The sequence below is a fragment of the Vigna umbellata genome, chromosome 5 (assembly GCF_029865625.1).
Source record: "Vigna umbellata cultivar VRB3 chromosome 5, Vumbellata_1.0, whole genome shotgun sequence".
Classification (NCBI taxonomy): Eukaryota; Viridiplantae; Streptophyta; class Magnoliopsida; order Fabales; family Fabaceae; genus Vigna; species Vigna umbellata.
The window spans coordinates 5,730,134-5,750,804 of record NC_142169.1 but is presented as its reverse complement, the minus strand read 5'-3'; the positions used below and the strand labels follow the sequence as shown (position 1 = coordinate 5,750,804).

Below are 20,671 nucleotides of genomic sequence, written 5' to 3'. Positions count from 1 at the left end.
ACATCAGCTTTTAATTATCAAAGTCTTTCAAAACAGATACTATGCCAAGTGCAACATTACAAGTGACATTTGTATTCCATTTCCTCGAAGCTTTTTACCGTATTTTATTTACCTTCAAATTCGGATTTTCAAGTACTGTGGTATCCAATGTCTCACTCAACCACTTAGCATTCATCATTTTGATATTGAATTGCCTACTGCAAGTATGGGTATCCAATATTTTTCTCAATTGACATGTTCTACATCCTTCTAAATATCCACAATAAGTCATCCATGGACATTTTTTTTGTGCACCCAAGCATCTCACTCATACCCTTCCATTGTCATTCTTAACAAACTTCAAATTCCTCCTCGCATGGACGGCATAACTTCTAACAGCCTCCATAAACTCATTTTTATCACTAAACTTTGTTCCCACTTCCCACTTGTATTCTGATATATTTTTTTTGCTTAACATAGGTCCCAAATGGATCACAACTTTGTCTTTAATCAACTCCATCCTCACTTCCACTTTCTTGTTGACTGTCTAATAATTCTGAGTCCCACTCATCATCAGACAACTCCTTGTCATTTGAGTTTCTCTGCTTATGTGCACTGTCATGTGTGTCTAAATCATAGTTCATTTCATTTTCACTAACTTCTACTGAGACAGAGCCTTCTATGTTGTTATGTACTAGTCCTTCATCAATATTAACATCAACATCAACTAGTCCTTCATTCATTTGTTCCCCATCCACTTCTTCTTCATCAACTACTCCATGAGGAACTTCACTATGCACCACTCCTACATCATCATCCTCACTTGAACTAAATTCTTCAATCACAACTTCTTCCTCCGCCTGCTCGTGTTGTTCAATAGCAACTTCCTCCTCCTCCACCCTAACGTTCTGTTTAACAATATCCTTCCCCTGCATGTTCACTTCATCATCCCCCTGCACGTTAACTTCATCCTTCACCTGCACAGCCACTTGTTCATCCTCCACCTCCACATTCACTTCATCCTCCACCTCCACAACCACTTCATCCTCCATCTGCAGAACCACTTCATCCTCCACCTGCACAGCCACTTCATCATCCTACACAACCACTTCTTCATCCTCCACATGCATAGCAACTTCATCATCCTCCCCCTACACCTCCACTTTCTCATCCCCATTCCCACCTACATGGCTACATTCACTCTCTAAACTTGCAAGACACAACAAATGAACTTCTTCATTTAATTGACTTTGAACAATAATCTTTGGCTCGTCATCCACACCGTGGACCACAAACAAGTGAACTTCCACTAAATACTTGGCGGTGTGAATCATGTTCATTGCATCTCTTTCATCATTCAACTTATACAGAATATCTTGAATGCAATAAAATAACTCAGACACTTTAATATACCACAACTCCTTAATGGAATCTACCACTTCGAAATAACTCCATTTGTCAGGGGCCACACTCCAATAAGTGACTTCCCCACCAACATATCCAAAAGGTATATCCTTTACCAGGGTCCCACCATGGTGGACCACAACATTAAATCTCTCCTCAGACATTCCAAATGCAAGCCTACAAAATCAACTTTATGGGCATGGGACCACTATGGAAACGCAAAAAGTAACTGCTATTTACGCTAAAATAACTACTAAACCGTATGGGAACAATAAACAATAAGCCAACAATCAACAATCAACCACACATAACCAATTATAATATGTTACACAACAATGCCCTAAACAGTTCGCACAATTTTTCAAAAAACTCTAACTTCGGAAAAAATCTAACACTCACATTTTGATATGTGCATAAAATGTTACAGAGGAATGTCGCAACACAAAGCTTAGTTACGAGATTACGAACACATACCTGACTGCCAAAGATCAATGCTTCAAGTGGACGTCACTGATGTTCTTCGTAATCTTCCTGATTTCGCTACCAAACCACGCAAGAACTTTCACTCTCACCACCCTTAATTTAATTTTGAAAACAAAAACCCTAATATCTACAATTTCAATTTCAAAATGATTAAATCCACCTCACTGCCTGAAGGGAATCCACGTGGGCAGTTAAATGCCATCTCAACACTGTTTTGCACACCTGGACTATTTGTCGTTAACGATTTAAACAGTGTTTGCAAAAAGGACCAAATTGAATAGATTTTACATTCTTTAGGACCACATTGAACAAAAAAAATAAACAGGGACCAAAACGAACGCACTTGACCAAAATAGCGACCATCGGGGGTATTAAGCCTTAAAAATAAATTTTACCACTATTTTATTTGAATTTCGATGAAAATCATTATTTTGTAAGCAAAAGCAATAATGAAAATGAAAAGTAAATGGTATATTAGATTATAAGAGTGCACAAACATTTTTCATACTTTATTTTTTCTTTAATATTTTACATCTTTCTTAATTCATGTACTATCATATACTCCCAGAACACAAAAGGAAAGATAAACTAACATCACTCAGAAAAAATCTCATTTTTTAAAGTAAACTCATTTAATGTTTAAAAAATGGGACAGCTGAAAATAAAATATAACTTTTCAAAACTCATTTTCTTTGTTAAAAGTAAAATACATAAAGCTCACCAAGTTAGACTCCTAAGAAAAAGAGGTGAAGACTTAAAAAATATGTCTTTTCTAGCAAAAGTTTTTCACATATCACTTTCACAAATCTCAATAGTTGTCCGAAAATTTAAATAATGAAAAGAAACTACCAATAATTTTTAAAACACATCAAATATATAACATTCATGCTACACACTCGCACAAAATAAAACACCAAGATATATAGCTACATGCTTGAAGAGAGTCATTCGTTCTTCAAGACAATCACTTTAAGAATCCTCACAAACACAACAAAGCCTTGGACCAAAGAGGTCTCAATCTAGAGACATTTGTTCTCTGACCTTAACACTCGTGAACCAAAGATCAAACACCAATCAATAGAGTCTATGTCCAAAGAGATTTGTCCTTTGACTTTAACACTCCAAAGACCTTTCACAAACAAGCACATCCAACACAATTCATAGAGTTTTTTGTTTAGAGACATCTATCATCTGACTTTGACACCCTAACAACCTTTCATTTTGTCGAGCTACCCTTTAGGAGGGATCCTCTCAAGGTCACTTGCATGAGGAGCTTGCATTAAGTAGAGCCCAAATAATGTTCATAAGAAGCCAAAGAGTATCATATGATCAACTCTTAACCAAGTTCACACTTACAACACATTATTCATATAATCATACTTCACACACACGAACACATATACATTGGCAAATATGAACACAATAACATATAACAACCACCATTAACATTACTTACTATTTATACTCAAACAAGCAAGAAATCAAGAAAAGAAAACAAGAACTTAAGATCCCTTTATAATCCAAGTTTTTGACAAAAGCATGTATCTCTACCACACATTCATCAAGCAAAAACTCAAACTTTTGTTTTTATACTTCAATAGAAAAAACATTTTCAACATCATATGAAGTGGATAAAATGTGGAGAGTTAAATGAAAAATGCAATTCTTGGTGTGGGAATGCGAAAAAGACTCAAAATGCAAGCAAAGGCGCTTCTAGGGCAGAAAGACTTTGAATTCCTTCATTCATTTCATCAATTCCATCCAACTTTAGTGTTATAGATGCATATGAGTAGCTATACTCCCATTTCATTGGAATTGAATGCAATGTACTTATACTCTTTGTAGTTTTTCTTATGCAATATAATCTCTTTCGTTATTCATATGATCTATCTTTATTATTCATATGTATGATGAAATATCATACTATTTGATAGTATCTAATCATTGAAAAATGTGTTGAAACTTAGACATAGATAGAACAACCAAGAAGATTGGTTTTAGGAATAGACTTAATCTTTTTGTCATCTAGACATCTTATCTTAATACAAATATTATGTTCAAATAGCTAAGGGATTAGTGTTTTGACCTAGAGATTTAGAACTTGCTTATAAGGAATTAGGGACTGGTATGCTTATGAGGTGAATGTTTGAGTAAGATAGAGATATGTTCTATAAATTATAACATAAATTTGGTTCATGAAATGTAACTATAATGAAGCTTTTCTCAAATCACTTTCAAACTTTAATATTTACTAGATTTATATGTTTTTATCTTGAATTAAATCAATCAATGATCATAATTACCGTTGAAATAAGTAAATAATCACAATTTGACAAACAAACATAAATCCTCTAAGAAAATGATACTTGAACTTTCATTTTACAACCTGAAACTATACACTTGTCAAAAAGATAATGATAATGGTAACTAATTATTATTATTTTTTTAAAAAAAGAAAGTTCTTATATGATACAACATGCATTCAGAAGGATAATGAGTCAATTGAAGCTAACAAAATCCAAGTGTTAATGTTAGGCCCAAAAGAAATATTATGAGGCCCGCAAATTGGGACGATTACATGCTTTGAGAGAGAGAGAGTTATGATTGTTTTATGAAAATCTTTCTGTTAAAACTTTTTTCGTATTATTTTTACGTGGTTACCGTGATATATGGGTAAACCGTTAGTACATGCAATGAATATAAGCATTGTAATGAACTTTTGGGAAATAAGAATATTATTCACTAAATTTCTATCTTTTCTCCCTAGAGGCCTGGTACCTCAAATACCAGATTGTTAACTCTAACACCTATCATTTGGTGGTTTTAATGACGACCTTTCAACCTTCTTTTATAGACCTTTTAACAGAGCAGGTGTCACGTCTCACAACTCACATTGGTGATTTTTCTCCTAAGGTTGTTTCCATCAAGCAAAAACCCTTAACGCACTCATCGTTTCTGAAGCAAACTCCCAGGATTCGGTTGGCATGTCCTTGTTTTGATAGGTCCAAAATGTTATACTAGATTTTTGCCACCAGTCGTTTTTTCGACTATCACCAAACCCTAAAAGTCAATTGTCTTCAGATCATTTTCTTTTAGTTGGTTTCATTGGTTAGAGAGGAATCACTTCCTTGTTACAGTCTTTGGAAACACATTTTGCTCCATCTCGCTTTCAGAATGTTAAGGGACGTCTATGCAAGCTTTATCAGACTGAGTCTATTTTGCAATATCTCAATGAGTTTGAAGGTCTTGCAAACTGAGTCACTGACATTCCTTCTTTGTTTTTTCTTGAGTGTTTCATTTCTGGCTTTCGTCTAGACATTCGGCGTGAGGTGTCTACCTTAAAGTCAGGTCATTTTCGGAAGTGGCAGCGTTGGCCAAGCTGCAAGAGGACAAATTTAACTCCATGGTACAACCTTAGTGGAGTCACACTGTAGCTATTTCATGTTTTCTACCATCGACACAGTGACAAGCTCTCCTTCCCACACTAATTACGCCAACTATTCCAGTTAAGCGTCTATCAGCTTCAAAAATGCAAACTCGTCATGACCGTGGGTTATGTTACAACGTTGATGAGAAATATAATCCAGGTCACCGTTGCAAGTCTCTTTTCTTGCTTCACGTGCATGACGATGAGGAGACCATATCTTTCGATCTTCCTCCAGATTATTTTATTGCTCCAACTCTACCTAACTCTACTCAGTTGAATTTAAATGCATTATTAGGGCCTTTCAATTAGAAGATGTTTCGCATTACAAGACACATATGGGAGCATTTTGTTTGCATTCTCATTAATAGTGGTAGTTCTCATAATTTTCTTCAATATAAGCGAGCACAACAATTGTGTTTGCCTTTTAGCTTCTGAAACCACTATCGGTAATGGTTGGCAATGGTCATACCTTGACTTGCTCTCAGGTTTGCACTCGAGTTACTCTCTTAATCCAAAATCAACCATTTTTGGTGGATTTTCATTTAATTTTCTATGTGAAGCTGAGGTCGTGTTGTGAGTGCAATGACTTCAAAGTTTGGATGCTGTTTTAATCGACTATGAACAATTTACCATGTAGTTTACTTGGTCAGGCCAGATGGTCAAATTGATAAGTGACATTAATAATGACTCTTTGCCAATTTCGGTTCATCATTTGTGAAAATTGTCCAAGTGGAAGCATATTGCTTAATGTTTTCATGTTACTATGATGTCGACCATGTTAGTTTCTTCTGCATACTTTTGTGTGATTCCAGCTAATAGTCTAGAATTGTCTACTTTATTCACTATTATTCACTCGACAACTTGTTACACCCCATTTGAAATTATCTGTGGACGATCTCCTCCTTCTTTGTTGGGTTATATATTGGTTCAATCTTCAGTGGAGGCTGTTAGTCATTTACTTAGCTCATGGCATGCCATTTTATCTAACTTACGTCGAAATTTATAGAAGGCTCGGGATCATATGAAATAAATGGCTAACGCTCATCGTCGTGATGTTCAATATAAGGTGGGTGTGTGGGTTTATGTCAAACTTAAATCATATCACCAAACTTCAATTATCGGAAAGACCCCACAAAAACTTGCAAAACGATATTTTGGACCATTTCAAGTTCTTAGTCAAATCGGCCAGGTGGTCTATCATTTGCGAATACCAGATTGTTAACTCTAACACCCATCATTATATATATATATATATATATATATATATATATATATATATATAATGTCTTTTACATCATTTATAATACAATCAAATATTAAAGAATATGTTAGATTTCAAAATGCTAAAAAGATTGAAATATTTTAAGTTTACATGAAAGAATGTTAGAGGTAGAATTTTTTATGATTAAAAAAACGTTTTTCAACCGTAACATCATTTCTCTTATCAATGAAGGATCTAATATGAGTTTTAGGCTTCTACAGCTTTAGTCTTTGCCATTTTCTTATAATTTTATGTAAAATAATAAGTTAGTTCTTGTGTTCCCTTCTCTTCTTGCATTTAAATTTCTCTGATATCATTTGAGAGTGTCATTTGATATCGAGTTTATCAAAACGTATATGTAATAAAATCTTGTAATTTTGTTGAGTCTTTCAATCAATAGTTGCTTGTAAAAGACTTAACCTAATTTTCAATATGAAAGTAAGCAACTACAAAATATTTTTGTAATATTTTTTCCTAGTTTGTTTACAATTTCTGTAAACATTTATCTCTTAAAGTTTCATTAAACATACTTATGCTATTTGGTACAAATTAGTGAATTAGATAATTTTAAGAAAACGATAATGTTTTGTTAAGTTTTCAAAAATAAAAAAATCTTGAGACAAAAAATTTCTAAAATTTCAATTACCACATGCATTTATGGTGTTAAATAGAGAAAATACATAACTATACAACTATTTTACTAGAATAAAAAATTTATTGTTTCTTTAGACCGTCTAAAGATATTAGATTGTTTAGTGTTGAGATTGTTGATAGGGGGAGCACTAGTTTAGCTGAACCCACAATCTAAGTAATATTTGAGTTTTTGATGATGACAACGCATACTTAATAACACATGTGAATTATGTGTTACATGTTCTATGCTTACATGATATATGCGTATATGAGAACATGATTGTGTTTTTGATGTGTTGTTCATTGCATTTCACTATTTTACTGTGTTATATATGTGATTTTATATATGAATGCATCACACATTAATTGTGTGGCAAAACAACAGTTTTAAGTTGATTTCATTATGGGGTGAGTCGATTAAAACTCGTGTCTTTGCACAAACCTTTTTCAAAGTGTGTTGTGAAATTTTCCAAAGAGAAAGTTTTCAAAACTATGATTTCCACTGTTACATAGTCGATTATATGCATGTTGCATTCGAATAAGTCTGTTACTGTTTTAAAATTCTGTTAATGCTTGATATAAATGTCTAACGGTCATATTTTTAAATATGTTGACCTAGCATTAAATGTCATTCGACTGCATTAATTATGAATTCAATTAATTGCTTTGACTGCTATAAGAGAATTGTTATAGTTGACTGCATTAGTAGCTTAGTCGATTAAAATGCGTCAGAGATGTGTTATACTATAAATTGATGCGAATTTGATTTCTGTAAGAACTTTTGTGAATCTAACAATTTATGTGATATTTTTCAGAAAGTGCTATCTTGTAGAAAGAGAAAAAGAGCTCCAAGAATCAAGAAGTGATCGTGGTGATCATCGCCTTGTGATTTCTTGAAGAGCAAGTTTACTGTGTATTCAAAGGGTTGATCAATTCTGCACACTTGGGTGTAACTGTGAGATCAGAGTCTATAATCTTGTGATCAATTATGCACACTCGGTGTAACTGTGAGATCATTATAGTGCATTTGCTTCACGTGGTTGGAAGGACACTGGATGTAGGCAGGTTGGCCGAACCAGTATAAAAAGCAGTGTTTGAATTTTCTGATCCCTACTCTTTTACTTTTAATTGACTTTACTCTATACTTATTCGATTAAGTTTCCACTGCATTAGAAAGTCTTTTACCTTGCGTTTCAAGAAAGCTTTAAAGGCATCACCTTTTGAGAAAAAGATTTTAAAAGACTTTGTTTTTAAGTTTCACCAATTCATCCCCCCTCTTGGTGTGAGAAATTGAGCCATTCTCTTTTAACAATTGGCACCATAGCTGGTTTTCATAAAATATTTGAAAAACTAGGCGATTACTATTTTTGTTAAATCGACTGATCTTGGAAAATGGCTTTCAATTCTCATACCTTTGGTGAAGGTGCTTCGACAAATAGACCACCACTATTTGCTGGAGAAAATTATGCTTTTTGGAAAATAAGGATGCAAATCTTTTTTTGAATCGGTGGATAAAGGAGTTTGGGATGCAACTCTAAACGGTCCATATGAGCCCACTCATGTTTTAAATGGAAAAGTTGTTTTGAAAATTTTTTCTGAGTGGACTCAAGATGAGAACAACAGAGTTCAATATGATGTTAAGGCTAGAAATATGATTGCATCAACACTAACAATGGATGAATTTTTCAGGATATCACAATACAAGATGGTCAAAGAGATGTGGGAAGTTCTTGAAGTCACATGAAGGAACAGATGAAGTGAAGAGAGGCAGAAAGAATTCTCTCATACAGGAATATGAGTTGTTCAGAATGAAAGTGGGAGAGACTATCTATGAAGTATAGAAGCGATTCACACACATAGTAAATCACCTCATGGCTCTTGGAAAAGTGATTGACAAGGAGGAAATCAACATCAAAATATTAAAAAGCCTCAACAGAAGCTGATAGCCGAAAGTCACTGCCATATCTCAATCAAGAGACTTCACCAGCATGAACATGGCCACCTTATTTGGAAAACTCAGAGAACATGAAGTGGAGCTTGGAAGGCTAAAGGAGGAAGAAGAAATTGAAGAAAAGAAATCAATTGCTCTATAAGCCACAAGCAAAAAAGTTGCGAAGAATCATGAATCTGAAGATGACTCAGAAATAGAACTACATGACAAAGAGATAATGAACATGGTGGTAAGGAAGTTTAATCGGTTTATGAAAAAAAAATTTGACCACTGACTATGCAGGTCTTGTAAAAGGAAAGAAAAGTTCAAGAAACAGTGTTGTCCAATGCTACGAGTGTGGAAGAGAAGGACACATCAAACCAGATTGTCCAGACTTGAAGATCAAACAAAAGGGAAGCAGAAATTTTCCACAGGACAAAGGAAGGAAGCAAAAGAGGGCATACATTGCCTGGGAAAATAGTGATATTGATTCTTCAAGCGATGAGGACTACAGCATTAAAGAAGAGTCAAATATGTGTTTCATGGCTAGATCTGCACGGATTGATTATGACAGTGATAAGGAATTTGAAAATGAGCCGATAGAAGTAAAGTATGACATGCTGCTAGATGCGTTTAAGGAAATACACGCAGAGGCTATGCGACTCCAATATAAGGTAAATCGACTTACCTTTGACAGAAAGGATTATGAACATAGAATAAATAATCTGGTAGAGGAAAATATAAAATTGAAAAAGGAGTTAAAAAATGCCTTAGAGTCTGCCAAGATAGTCAAAACTGAAACAAAGATAGTTGAAAAAGAATGTGAAAAATGTCATGTTCATATTGAAAAAATTGATTACTTGACTAGCACTCTAGCAAAATTCACAATGGGAAAATAAAATTTAGATGTTGTTCTAAGAGCTTCTGGTAGAGCTGTCTACAGACAAGGAATTGGTTATAAGGCTCAACGTAATAGGTCTAATTCAAAGAAATTTGTTGATCTTAGTAAACCTGTTACTCATGCATGCTTTTATTGTAACAATATTGGTCATAATGTTAGAAATTATTACTATAGAAAAGTTGGTGTTCCAAAAGGAAAGTACAGGTGGATCCCTAAGGAACAACTCTCTGAAACTAATAAGACAGGACCCAAATTCAAATGGGTACCAGCGTAAAAAATGTTTAACTGTTTTGTAGGGTAGTAGTTGCTGCTGAAGTAGTATTCAACTCAAGGATGAACTACCATGATAAAATAAAAAATTCTTGAGATCATGAAAGTGGTAACTACTGTATTTTCATTGCATCATGCATAATAATTGTTTGTATGATTGATTGATGAATGCATGTTTGTTGAATGATTGATTGAGTGATTGTATTCTGTGACAAACAACTCGCTCGAGTTTTAACCGATTATATTAAGTATAAAGTTGAATATGTTTGAAGTATGTATGCCTCTGTTTCTAAAAACACTCTCAAACATGAGACGACTCTTGACTTAATAAAACCGATTATTAATATTTGTTTCATATTTCGTGTGTTTTAGAAAAATTTAAACTCTGGATTAAATCGATTAAGTTGATTTTTTGGAGCGAAAATGGATTTTAATTGTTCCCTCCAAATTTAATCTTGCTAAGTTTTTAAACCTAAAACACAGAATCAGGTCATTCACTTTCTCAGCAGACATCTGAATCTTCCCCTTCTAGCACTCTGGGAGCAATATTTTTTTCTGAATAGCAATGGTGTCCAATTCATCTTAAAGGAAACGAGTGAAAACCTCGGGTACTAAAAACATGAGTCGACCATCACAACTTGAAGGATGGATAAGCGATGATGAAGATCAATCAAAATTTCTAAACAGCTAGAAAATGAGAAGTCTTACTACGCATAAATTCCTGAAACTCAGTTTCTTTAGAAATGAAGGTTTTCAATTTCAAAGTTGGCTGAAACGTCAAGGGCTAAAGAAATTTGCTGAGATGGCAGATCCCTGGTATCCAAAATTGGTAAAAGTGTTTTACTGCAATCTAAGGATTAGTGAAGGAACGCTGTGCTCCAAGCTAAAAGGAATAGACATCAAACTCATAGATGAAATTTGGACTAAGATAGCTAGTCTCAAACTGAGAGGAGAAAGATGTCATCTGGGTATAGAAGGCTTTCATAAGTTCTCTATATATCACGATAGCCTAAGAAATCCTGAGGATATTCAAGATTACTCTCATTACAAAACTCGTGGAATGAAAAAGGATGACCGATTGACTGTTTTCGTCATCTCCTGGATATTAATGCCTAGAGGAAGAAACCATGCACAAGCCACTACAAAAGACTTGTATCTACTGAAAGCACTCAAAGAAAATATCCAAGTAGACTGGCCTGCAGCTATTTCAGACAACATGATGAAAGTAACCAGACTGGAATCAGCAAAGCTTCCTTATTGTGTGTTCATTTCCAAGATTCTTGTTCATTTTGGAGTTGACTGCATTGGTGAGTCAAGCGATTCCTACAACAGAACAAGCATGATTAACAAGTCTGCTCTACACAAGATGGGTATGCAACATATTCCAAATGGTTGGTAGTTCAAGAATGAAGTTGCTGAAGAAGATGAAGAAGCATGACAATCATCTTCAATTTCATATAGGGCTCGTTCTGAATTTGAAAGAACTCTTATGAAAGAAATAAGATCTCTCAAGATTATGTGTCAAGGGACCAGGGATGATGTGACTGAAATGAAAGAACATTTATTGTTTCAAAACCGAAATGAGGAAGAGGAAAATGAAGATGATTCAGGTGAGGAAGGGAGTCCACCTGTTGAAACTTCTGTTATGGAAGAGGAAGAAAGTGAAGATGATGATGTCGTTGAAGAGAGTAACAGTGACATGCTTCTTAGAACCTATTTGAAGAAAAATAAGAAGAAAATCTAAAATTTTAATCAATCTAGAATGTGTTGTTTTTATGCTGGCTTGTTTTCTTTTGTAATAGATGGCTTTATATGCCATTTTTGTCTTGGTTTTATCTGATTGTACTCTATGGTTGATTTTAATGAAATCAGAAGTTATTAAAATCGATTATGCTATGCATGTATGCGAATGAACTGTTGATTACTGTTACATTCATACATTTGCATACTTATTTTATACATGTGTTAATTCTTGTATCATATTCATTCTAAAATGCTTGATCTAGAAAGATCTTGAAAGATTTTGCAGGAATGTTGCTTATTGGATGGATAAAAGTGGCAAATCAATTCATGGGAAAGCAATGAAGTCGATTATGACTGAGAGCAAATCGACTGTATATCAACAGGGGTTAAAGATTCCAATATTTGAATATCTGATATCTTTAACTATTGATATATGTGTTATTAACTATTTTCTTTCAATATATCTCTTTGCTATAGTTGACTTGAGATGATTAAGAGATTATATTGCTTTTGATGAATGATATTATATCATTTTTGCATTGATATTTTTGTACTGTTTATGATCTGATACAATTTTGACATATGCTGATATATGCTCTAATATATACTGTGAATATTGTATTGTGCATCTGTGTTTTCAGATTAAAACATGCATAATGACAGGGGAGCATTGCATATATATTGAGATGTTTCACATGCCTACATTTAAGGGGGAGAGTATATATTATATCATGTGAATATCTTTAACAGGGGAAGCATCATTATTTGTTTTTTGATGATTATCTGATGCATTTCTGTATGCTTGATTATCTGTATATTAATACCATTGTGCTTACCTTTTTTGCTAATGCCCAAAGGGGGATAATTATGTTGATTGGTTATTGATTGATAATCTGTATCGAGTTGTGCAACATGGTTGATAATTAATCATGGTTGTTCATCATAAAAAAAGGGGGAGATTGTTGAGATTGTTGATAGGGGGGCACTGGTTTAGCTGAACCCACAATCTTAGTAATATCTGAGTTTTTGATGATGACAACGCATAATTAATAACACATGTGAATTATGTGTTACATGTTTTATGCTTACATGTTATATCCGTATGTGAGAACATGATTGTGTTGTTGATGTGTTGTTCATTGCATTTCACTATTTCACTTTGTTATATATGTGATTTTATTCATGAATGCATGACACATGTTTCTAGATGAGAAAAACCACAAGCACTTATGTTGAATTTTAATTGTGTGGCAAAACAATAGTTTTAAGTCGATTTCATTATGGGGTGAGTCGATTAAAACTCGTATCTTTGCACAAACATTTTTCAAAGTGTGTTGTGAGATTTTCCAAAGAGAAAGTTTTTCAAAACTATGATTTACACTGTTACATAGTCGATTATATGCGTGTTGCATTCGACTAAGTCTGTTATTGTTTTGAAATTTTGTTAATGCTTGATATAAATGTCTAACGATCATATTTTTAAATATGTTGACCAAGCATTAAATGGCATTCGATTGCATTAATTGCAAATTCAATTAATTGCTTTGACTACTGCTAACTGCTATAAGAGAATTGTCATATTCGACTGCATTAGTAGCTTAGTCGATTAAAATGCGTCAGAAATGTGTTATACTATAAATTGACTCGAATTTGATTTCTGTAATAACTTTTGTGAATCTAACAGTTTGTGTGATATTTTTAAGAAAGTGCTATCTTGCAGAAAGAGAAAAAGAGCTCCAAGAATCAAGAAGTGATCGTGGTGATCATCTCCTTGTGATTTCTTGAAGAGCAAGTTTACTGTGTATTCAAAGGGCTAATTAATCAACTTTACTCTGTACTTATTCGATTAAGTTTCCGCTGCATTAGAAAGTCTTTTACCTTGCGTTTCAAGAAAGCTTTAAAGGCATCACCTTTTAAGAAAAATATTTTAAAAGGCTTTATTTTTAAGTTTCACCAATTCACCTCCTCTTGGTGTGAAAAATTGAGCCATTCTATTTTAACATTTAGCAACTCCGATTTTGAAATTTAACAATAAGCATTAAACTAAATATCTTCTCAGAAAGAAGAGTGCCTACTTGACCTGAAGCATGTTAGTGTTTTCTCAATCAAAATGAAAACCTAGGGTTTTATATGAGAAGCTACGCAAATCGTTAGAGTACTAATACAAAGTCCTTGCAAAATAAGAACATATGAAATAATGTTTCCCTGAATTCTATATCGCCTAACGTGTAGTTTACAGAAAGCGTCTAATCAATAAGAAAAGCCTACGTAAACCCTTTATGTGAATATGCTTAAGGATTTCTATTTATGAAATGTTAAAAAGAAAAACAGTTTACAACGGTACCGTTTAAGGGATATGTGCAAAACAATAAGATGTGTGCTCAAGTTCATTGATTGAAACATCTATTCTGGATAATCATTAAAACAATGAGCTTATTGTCTTACATCTAAAAATATTGTTATAAGTGAAAGTGTCTTGTGAAGAATATCGTTTAATGAAAAGCGCACTAAAATTTATATCTAAAACAACTTTTTAGTCATAAGCATCTAACATCTATAAACGTTAAAAAACATTTAATGTCATTTAATGCATGTACAGTAAAGTGTTATTTTGCTTGTATACTTTGTCCTTATTATCTATGCAAACAAGAAATACAAAAAAGATTAATCAAAACATTTGCGCACATTGGACAAAGATGTTAAAATAAGTGAAGAACATTATGAGAAAAATTCTCCTGAAGACTTATGCTCTACCTTTATAAGGTCTAATAAAGCACTGTACCTTTATAGAAAAGACTAAAGACTGATATCCCACCTAAAGGCTACCCGCTCTCCTGGAATCAACTCACCATCCAATAATCATCTCTAAAGAGAATCTATATAAAGAAGAACAACATAAGAGAATAAGAGAGTTGTTGTTGTTGAAAAATGTAGAAGAGAGACAAGGTGAAAAAGGAAGAGGGATAAGTAAAGAAAAGAGTATGTTCAAAAATTATCATTAAAACACCAACTCTGCTTTACCTTAGTACACTTATTGTTTGATGCTCTTCAACACAAGAAATATGATGAAGATTTGAAAGAGTGAATGAAAGCATGCTTTGGCAGAAGAGAATGAAAAGAGTGAAGAAAAGAGCCATAATCACATATCCATCTTTCTACAACATCTCGAAGTCCATAATGTCTAAAGCTTTCAAAACGAACGAGAAGAAAAGAAAGCCTTGTTGAAAATCTACTATGAAGTTTATCTCCGTACTTATAGCATCTAATGCAAATACTCAAAGAAGAGAAGAGAGAAAACTAGAGAGTTAACAAAAATCAAGTGTATTGCTCTAAACATATATCACCTGATGTCTTCGACCAAAAAGAAAGAGAAAGAGCAAATTACAAGAATTTAGGAATGTTTTGTATTGATTAAACATCTTCTCTAAAAGAGTTATTTCCATCTTGTAATCAAACATTTGTAAAGTAGGAATGGTTAGAATACTCAGATGCTAAGAGTGGTAGATAATACTTACAACCAGGAGTGTGTAAACTCGATTTAAACATGTTGTCTAAGGATAGATTCAAGAATGACTACCAAAAATGAGTAAACTAGGCTAAATGTGTTGTCTAAGGTTAGATCTATAATGAACTAAACTCGAACTAGTTGTGTTAACTTAGGAACAATAATACCTATAACTAGGAGTAAGTAAACTCAAACTAGTATGTTGATTAAGAGACCAAGAATGATAATAATATTTGGAATCAGGAATGAGTTAAACTCATTTAATCTTTAATAAGATTAATAAAAACATCTTAAGAACTGTATGTAATTCAAATTGAGTTAACCAATATAAAAATTATACTTTATTATTTTGTCCTTAAAGCTACAAAAATGTCATTGTATGAACATATTCTTATTTATCTTATAATACCAACGTCGAAACAAAGTACACTTGTATATATTCTTATTACAAGTTATTAGACGTTACTCTGCAAAACTATTTTAAAACACTATTCAACCCTCTAATGTTTTTCTTTGTATTTCATTAAATAGAAAAATTAGATAACTATACAACTATTTTATTAGAATAGAGAAATTTACTGTATCTTTTATTCTGACAAAATATCCTTAAATGACATGTACAAAGGAAGAAAGAGAGGCATTTCAATTTTAACTATCTTTTCTGGTGTCTTTCTATGTGTGCCCCTAGAGAATGTTCCGGATAATGGATTTCCAAGTTTCAAATAACTGTCAAATTCTCCCATAATTTCAGATAATTATTAACACAAGGCTTCCACCACAATTACCTATACCATATCTACCATGAAAGCAAATTGAAAAGTGCTTATCCAAGAAAGATTTGTCTTAATTACTACTACCCAGTTAAATGAAGAAAGGGAAGAGAAAAATATCAAAATATGCAATATGCCACAATCTAGATCTAAATACCTTTTCAAGTTAAAATTGCAAATTACAGTCAACAATTTGATGCCCTTTGTCTATATAATATTTTCCTAGTAATAAGTACAGAAGTATTTTGAGGTGGCAAGAACGAACAAATAGGGAATTGTAAATCAGAAACCACTGTCCAGACAAATATGTGGATTCTCACTGTTAATTGTCCATATAGGCCCTTGTTTTTCAAGAACGGAAGAATACACTCACGCTGGCAAATGAAGCTTTTGGTTGTTCTTCCAGCTGCACGGCACAATTTTAAAATGCTTTAAACTCAGGTAAACAAGGTATTTAACATAAACAAATGGAACTGAAAAGTAGGTCAATTAACCTTTGGTAATAGTAATAGAAGAAATCAGCATATAGCAGTGTTTGAACAAGGCCAGAAATCCATGCTGCAAAAAGACATTAAAAGGATTCAGGAACACTTTTAGAATATATAATAATTTTCTGGTAACCCCTTTTATCTTTCTTTTGTGGGGGCAAAGTTTAGTGTTTGGCAAGAGGGAGAGAAACTTGCTTATTGCTTTGTCTAAAAATTGATAGGGTGTTATTAGGACAATGTTTTTCTCATGTTCTGTGTTGCAACAAGTCATGACAAGCAATTAAACCTACTTCTATAGCTGTGCTTACATGTTAAATTTCTGGCGAAAAGTTTATTTGTAATGAATATTTAATATTTGTAAAGACAATCATTACTTTTGTCCAACAAGGGGAAAAGCAAAAAGAAATGTCATAACTTTTTCATCCTCTTGTTTATAACCCAGGTACAAATAAATGACCAATAATCTAAGCTTCCAATTCCTATTCCTTTTAGAAAAATAAGCAGTACCAAAATTTGTACTGATTGATACCCCTATATGATGAATCAGAAGTATCAATATTGAACATTATCTAAAACATTGAAGATGCTGCTTGAAAATCAAAAGCAATAAGGGGATGCAACAAATCAATGCTTCAAAGATGTGGAGCAACAGAAACTTACCTCATGAAAATTGTTATTTATAAAACCACACACACATAAGAAATAATATTTTGATAGAAATGAACAAAGTAAAAGTTTTTCAGTAATGGATTCCATGCAGCAATGGTTTGATAAATATTTTAAAAGGCTTGCACAACCTAGATTGTTTAACAGTTTTTTGTAACAAGGAAATGAACATCAAAGAACACCGCTACAAATGCATCTCAAGTATTGAGAATTTCAAATACTAGGCAATGAAAAGGTACCACAGGACATAGTACCGTACTGAATATCAAAGAGTAGTTACTTAAAAAGCAGTAGTAAGCATAAAACAAAATTAAGAGTCATACTTATCCAATGGACAAAGTGGGGCTCAGTAAAGTAGCGATAGATCCAGTTGAGAATGTATAGTCCTCTGTATGCACTGCATTTAACCAGACATGAATATTATAAATATTAATCTTATGATTGTAGGGCTTCAAACATAAATATTGCAAATGAGTTGAACAAGTCAAAAGAATGATTCAATACATATCAAATCATGAGAAAATCACAGGGAAATATATAAAGCTGAGATGAACCACTGAAACAAATGACAAGATTTGTGGGACCACATTCACCAGTAAAAACTTAGTTCTCCCAGGTATTAAAACTTCTAAGTCTTAACTCATAGTCATGGTAGAAGACAAAATTAATTGCACGCTTCTAAAGAAGCCAATGGAAAAGTTGGCCCGGGAACACTATTGCAAACTCATAATTTTCGTTACTCCATTTTGTCTGCATCAGCTCTACATGAGTTAGAAGCACGTTTTGGAAATTGTACCACACATCAGATGAAATACTACACAATTCTCTCAACATTTAAGAGTGTTGATTTTAATGATCAAAAGCTGAAATCCCTTAGGCAAATAACAGTTGTTATTCCGTTTCCAACACAAATGCAATAACATGAACCAAAGGACTCATGGAAATTTATAATAATGTTCAAAATTCGATAGAGCACAATATCTTACCCAAGAAGAAACACATATTGTCCAGTCAAATTGTCAATATTTCTAGTTCTCTGTAAAAGTACTAGTTGAGGAAGTATAGCAACAGCTTCCAAATAAAGGGAAAATGTCCACATCACCTATAACATATTTAAGTGTAGTTTCAGAAAGTAAGCAAAAGTGGCACAATCAGATCTTGAGAACAGTCTAAGAACATGTCAATAGTAACACAACAGTTACCATAGTATAGACAACATATACCGAAAGATGCATACTAACCTCCTTAAATGTGAATTTCTCATTGATTAATAGGGCCAATACTAAGCAGGGCAATACAAGAAAGTAATGGCGAAAGGTATCTTGATCTTTGTCATACGATCTACGAACAACCTTGTGATACCTCATGTACCATACTATAGAAAACGAGCTTCCCAAGAATATCAACTTCATAACAGTATTATAGAGAGATACAAAATTAGTAAAGATATCTAAGTAGCGACAAGCAAAAACAAGTGCATAGAGTTCTTGAGTCTTCAATGAGACACCTGCACACAAATCAGATGCATTCGAAGTCAGAGTCAAAAAGATATATGAAAGGTATTTTTAAAACTAAACCACAGTCAATCAATGGCCTGAATATGAAAAATGAGAAAATACAGTTCATTTATGTAGGTCTATACTGCTTTAATGAATAGGTCTTTTGCTCATTTTTACTCCCTTCTCCTTCAACTGGTAATGGATAAACTAGTTTTTGATCTTCTCTTACATCAAAACACAATCATAGGAGGGAAAAACACATATTGATGCAGCACAAAAGGATATTTATATACATGTTAGGCTTTGGTTTAGCCTATTAATTTCTATTTAGCACAACAGAAACACAAACAGCAAGAAAACAGACAGATACTTAAGACTGATCCCCAACCATTTACTTAGCTTAAAAGAAGGGGGACAAAACGCAAGATGATTCCTTACTCACGATAAAATATGTATAATAGTTCTGTACATTGAGAAGAAAGACATGGTCCAAAAAACAAGGCACCACAAACTCCCCCAATCATAAAAAACACCAAAGAACCCAACATGAGGGGAACCAGTAAACTGAAAACTATTGTATCAAATTTATCATACCACAACAACAATCCCAATAGGAGACTTTGAAAGCAATGCCCAAGTCCACAGACTTTTTTTCTTAGCTTCCCTAAGGATATATTTCTTTAGAAACAATCCTATTCGAGACACAATCATCGACATTTCTTTCGGCAAAGATTCGAACCATAATTCCACACATTGGGGAGGAGTAGCCCAAGTCCCAAGGTAGATATCCTTCTCTGAAGGCAATCCTACATACTATCAGACACCAAATGAGAGATTCGAACCTGGATTCGGCCTATTATGAGAGACCAGCCCAAGTCCCACAAGACAAAGGTACAACGATAACCCTCAATTGGCATTACAATGAGAAGAACAAGAATCACATAATTCCACACACATCATTCCTAATCCTACACTCATCTCTTCAAAACCTTACCTCCAAACTCCTTCGCCAACCCACAGGAATTCCGAACATTCCCATCCCCAAAATCAATGCCACAAAAACATAACAGTAAAGCATAAAATCATACAACCCCATATAAAAATTTCGCACCTTTGACCAACAGCTATTATTCTATTCCAAATCTACTAGGTATCAAGCGAAGAACAAAGAGAGGGAGAATGTTGAGATGGGAGAGAGGGTGGGTACCGACCGGCGCAGGACTTGATGGTGTGGATCTTGAGGAGGAGGACGAGGACGCTGGCCAAATGGGTCATGTCCCCAGCTAACCTGAAAATATTCATGTTTGTTGGATCGGATCTACGGCGGGTCGACCCGGATCTTTGTCCTGCAACAATCGGTTTCAGGCGGAGGAGCGCAGAGCGACTAAAATGTGTCTGGCCGTTGCATACAAGCAGGGAAGACTTCAGAACATGGCTCGGGTGAGAGTCGCTTTTACTCTTGCTTCCTTTCTCTCTTTTTATTTAATTATTTTTATTTCAGGAGCTTTATTTCATAATATTTTCAACTCTCTTCATGACTAAATATGTCTTAATTTAGCTTTACTCTATGTAAGAAAAATGGTGCTTCTTTTAAGATCATTCACCTTTTCTTTTTATTTGTTTCTTTCAAGTTTTCTCACGCAGAACAATTTTCTTTTCACTTTATTAAACTTTTATATTTTTACATTCAAATGAAAATATATATATAAAAA

At 33.6% G+C, this 20,671-nt stretch overlaps 1 protein-coding gene across 1 annotated transcript; it reads right to left on the bottom strand.

Moving 5' to 3' along the window:
* Positions 1 to 16,440: 16,440 nt before the first annotated feature.
* Positions 16,441 to 20,435, bottom strand: LOC124820591 (ER lumen protein-retaining receptor). The gene is made up of 6 exons (XM_047292315.2): positions 20,171 to 20,435; positions 18,702 to 18,967; positions 18,447 to 18,562; positions 17,784 to 17,857; positions 16,801 to 16,864; positions 16,441 to 16,712 (listed from the first exon to the last, which is right to left on the bottom strand). The coding sequence occupies exons 1-6, from the start codon at positions 20,259 to 20,261 to the stop codon at positions 16,676 to 16,678; spliced, it is 648 nt and encodes a 215-aa protein (XP_047148271.1). The 5' UTR covers positions 20,262 to 20,435; the 3' UTR covers positions 16,441 to 16,675.
* Between the last annotated feature and the right edge of the window lie 236 nt (positions 20,436 to 20,671).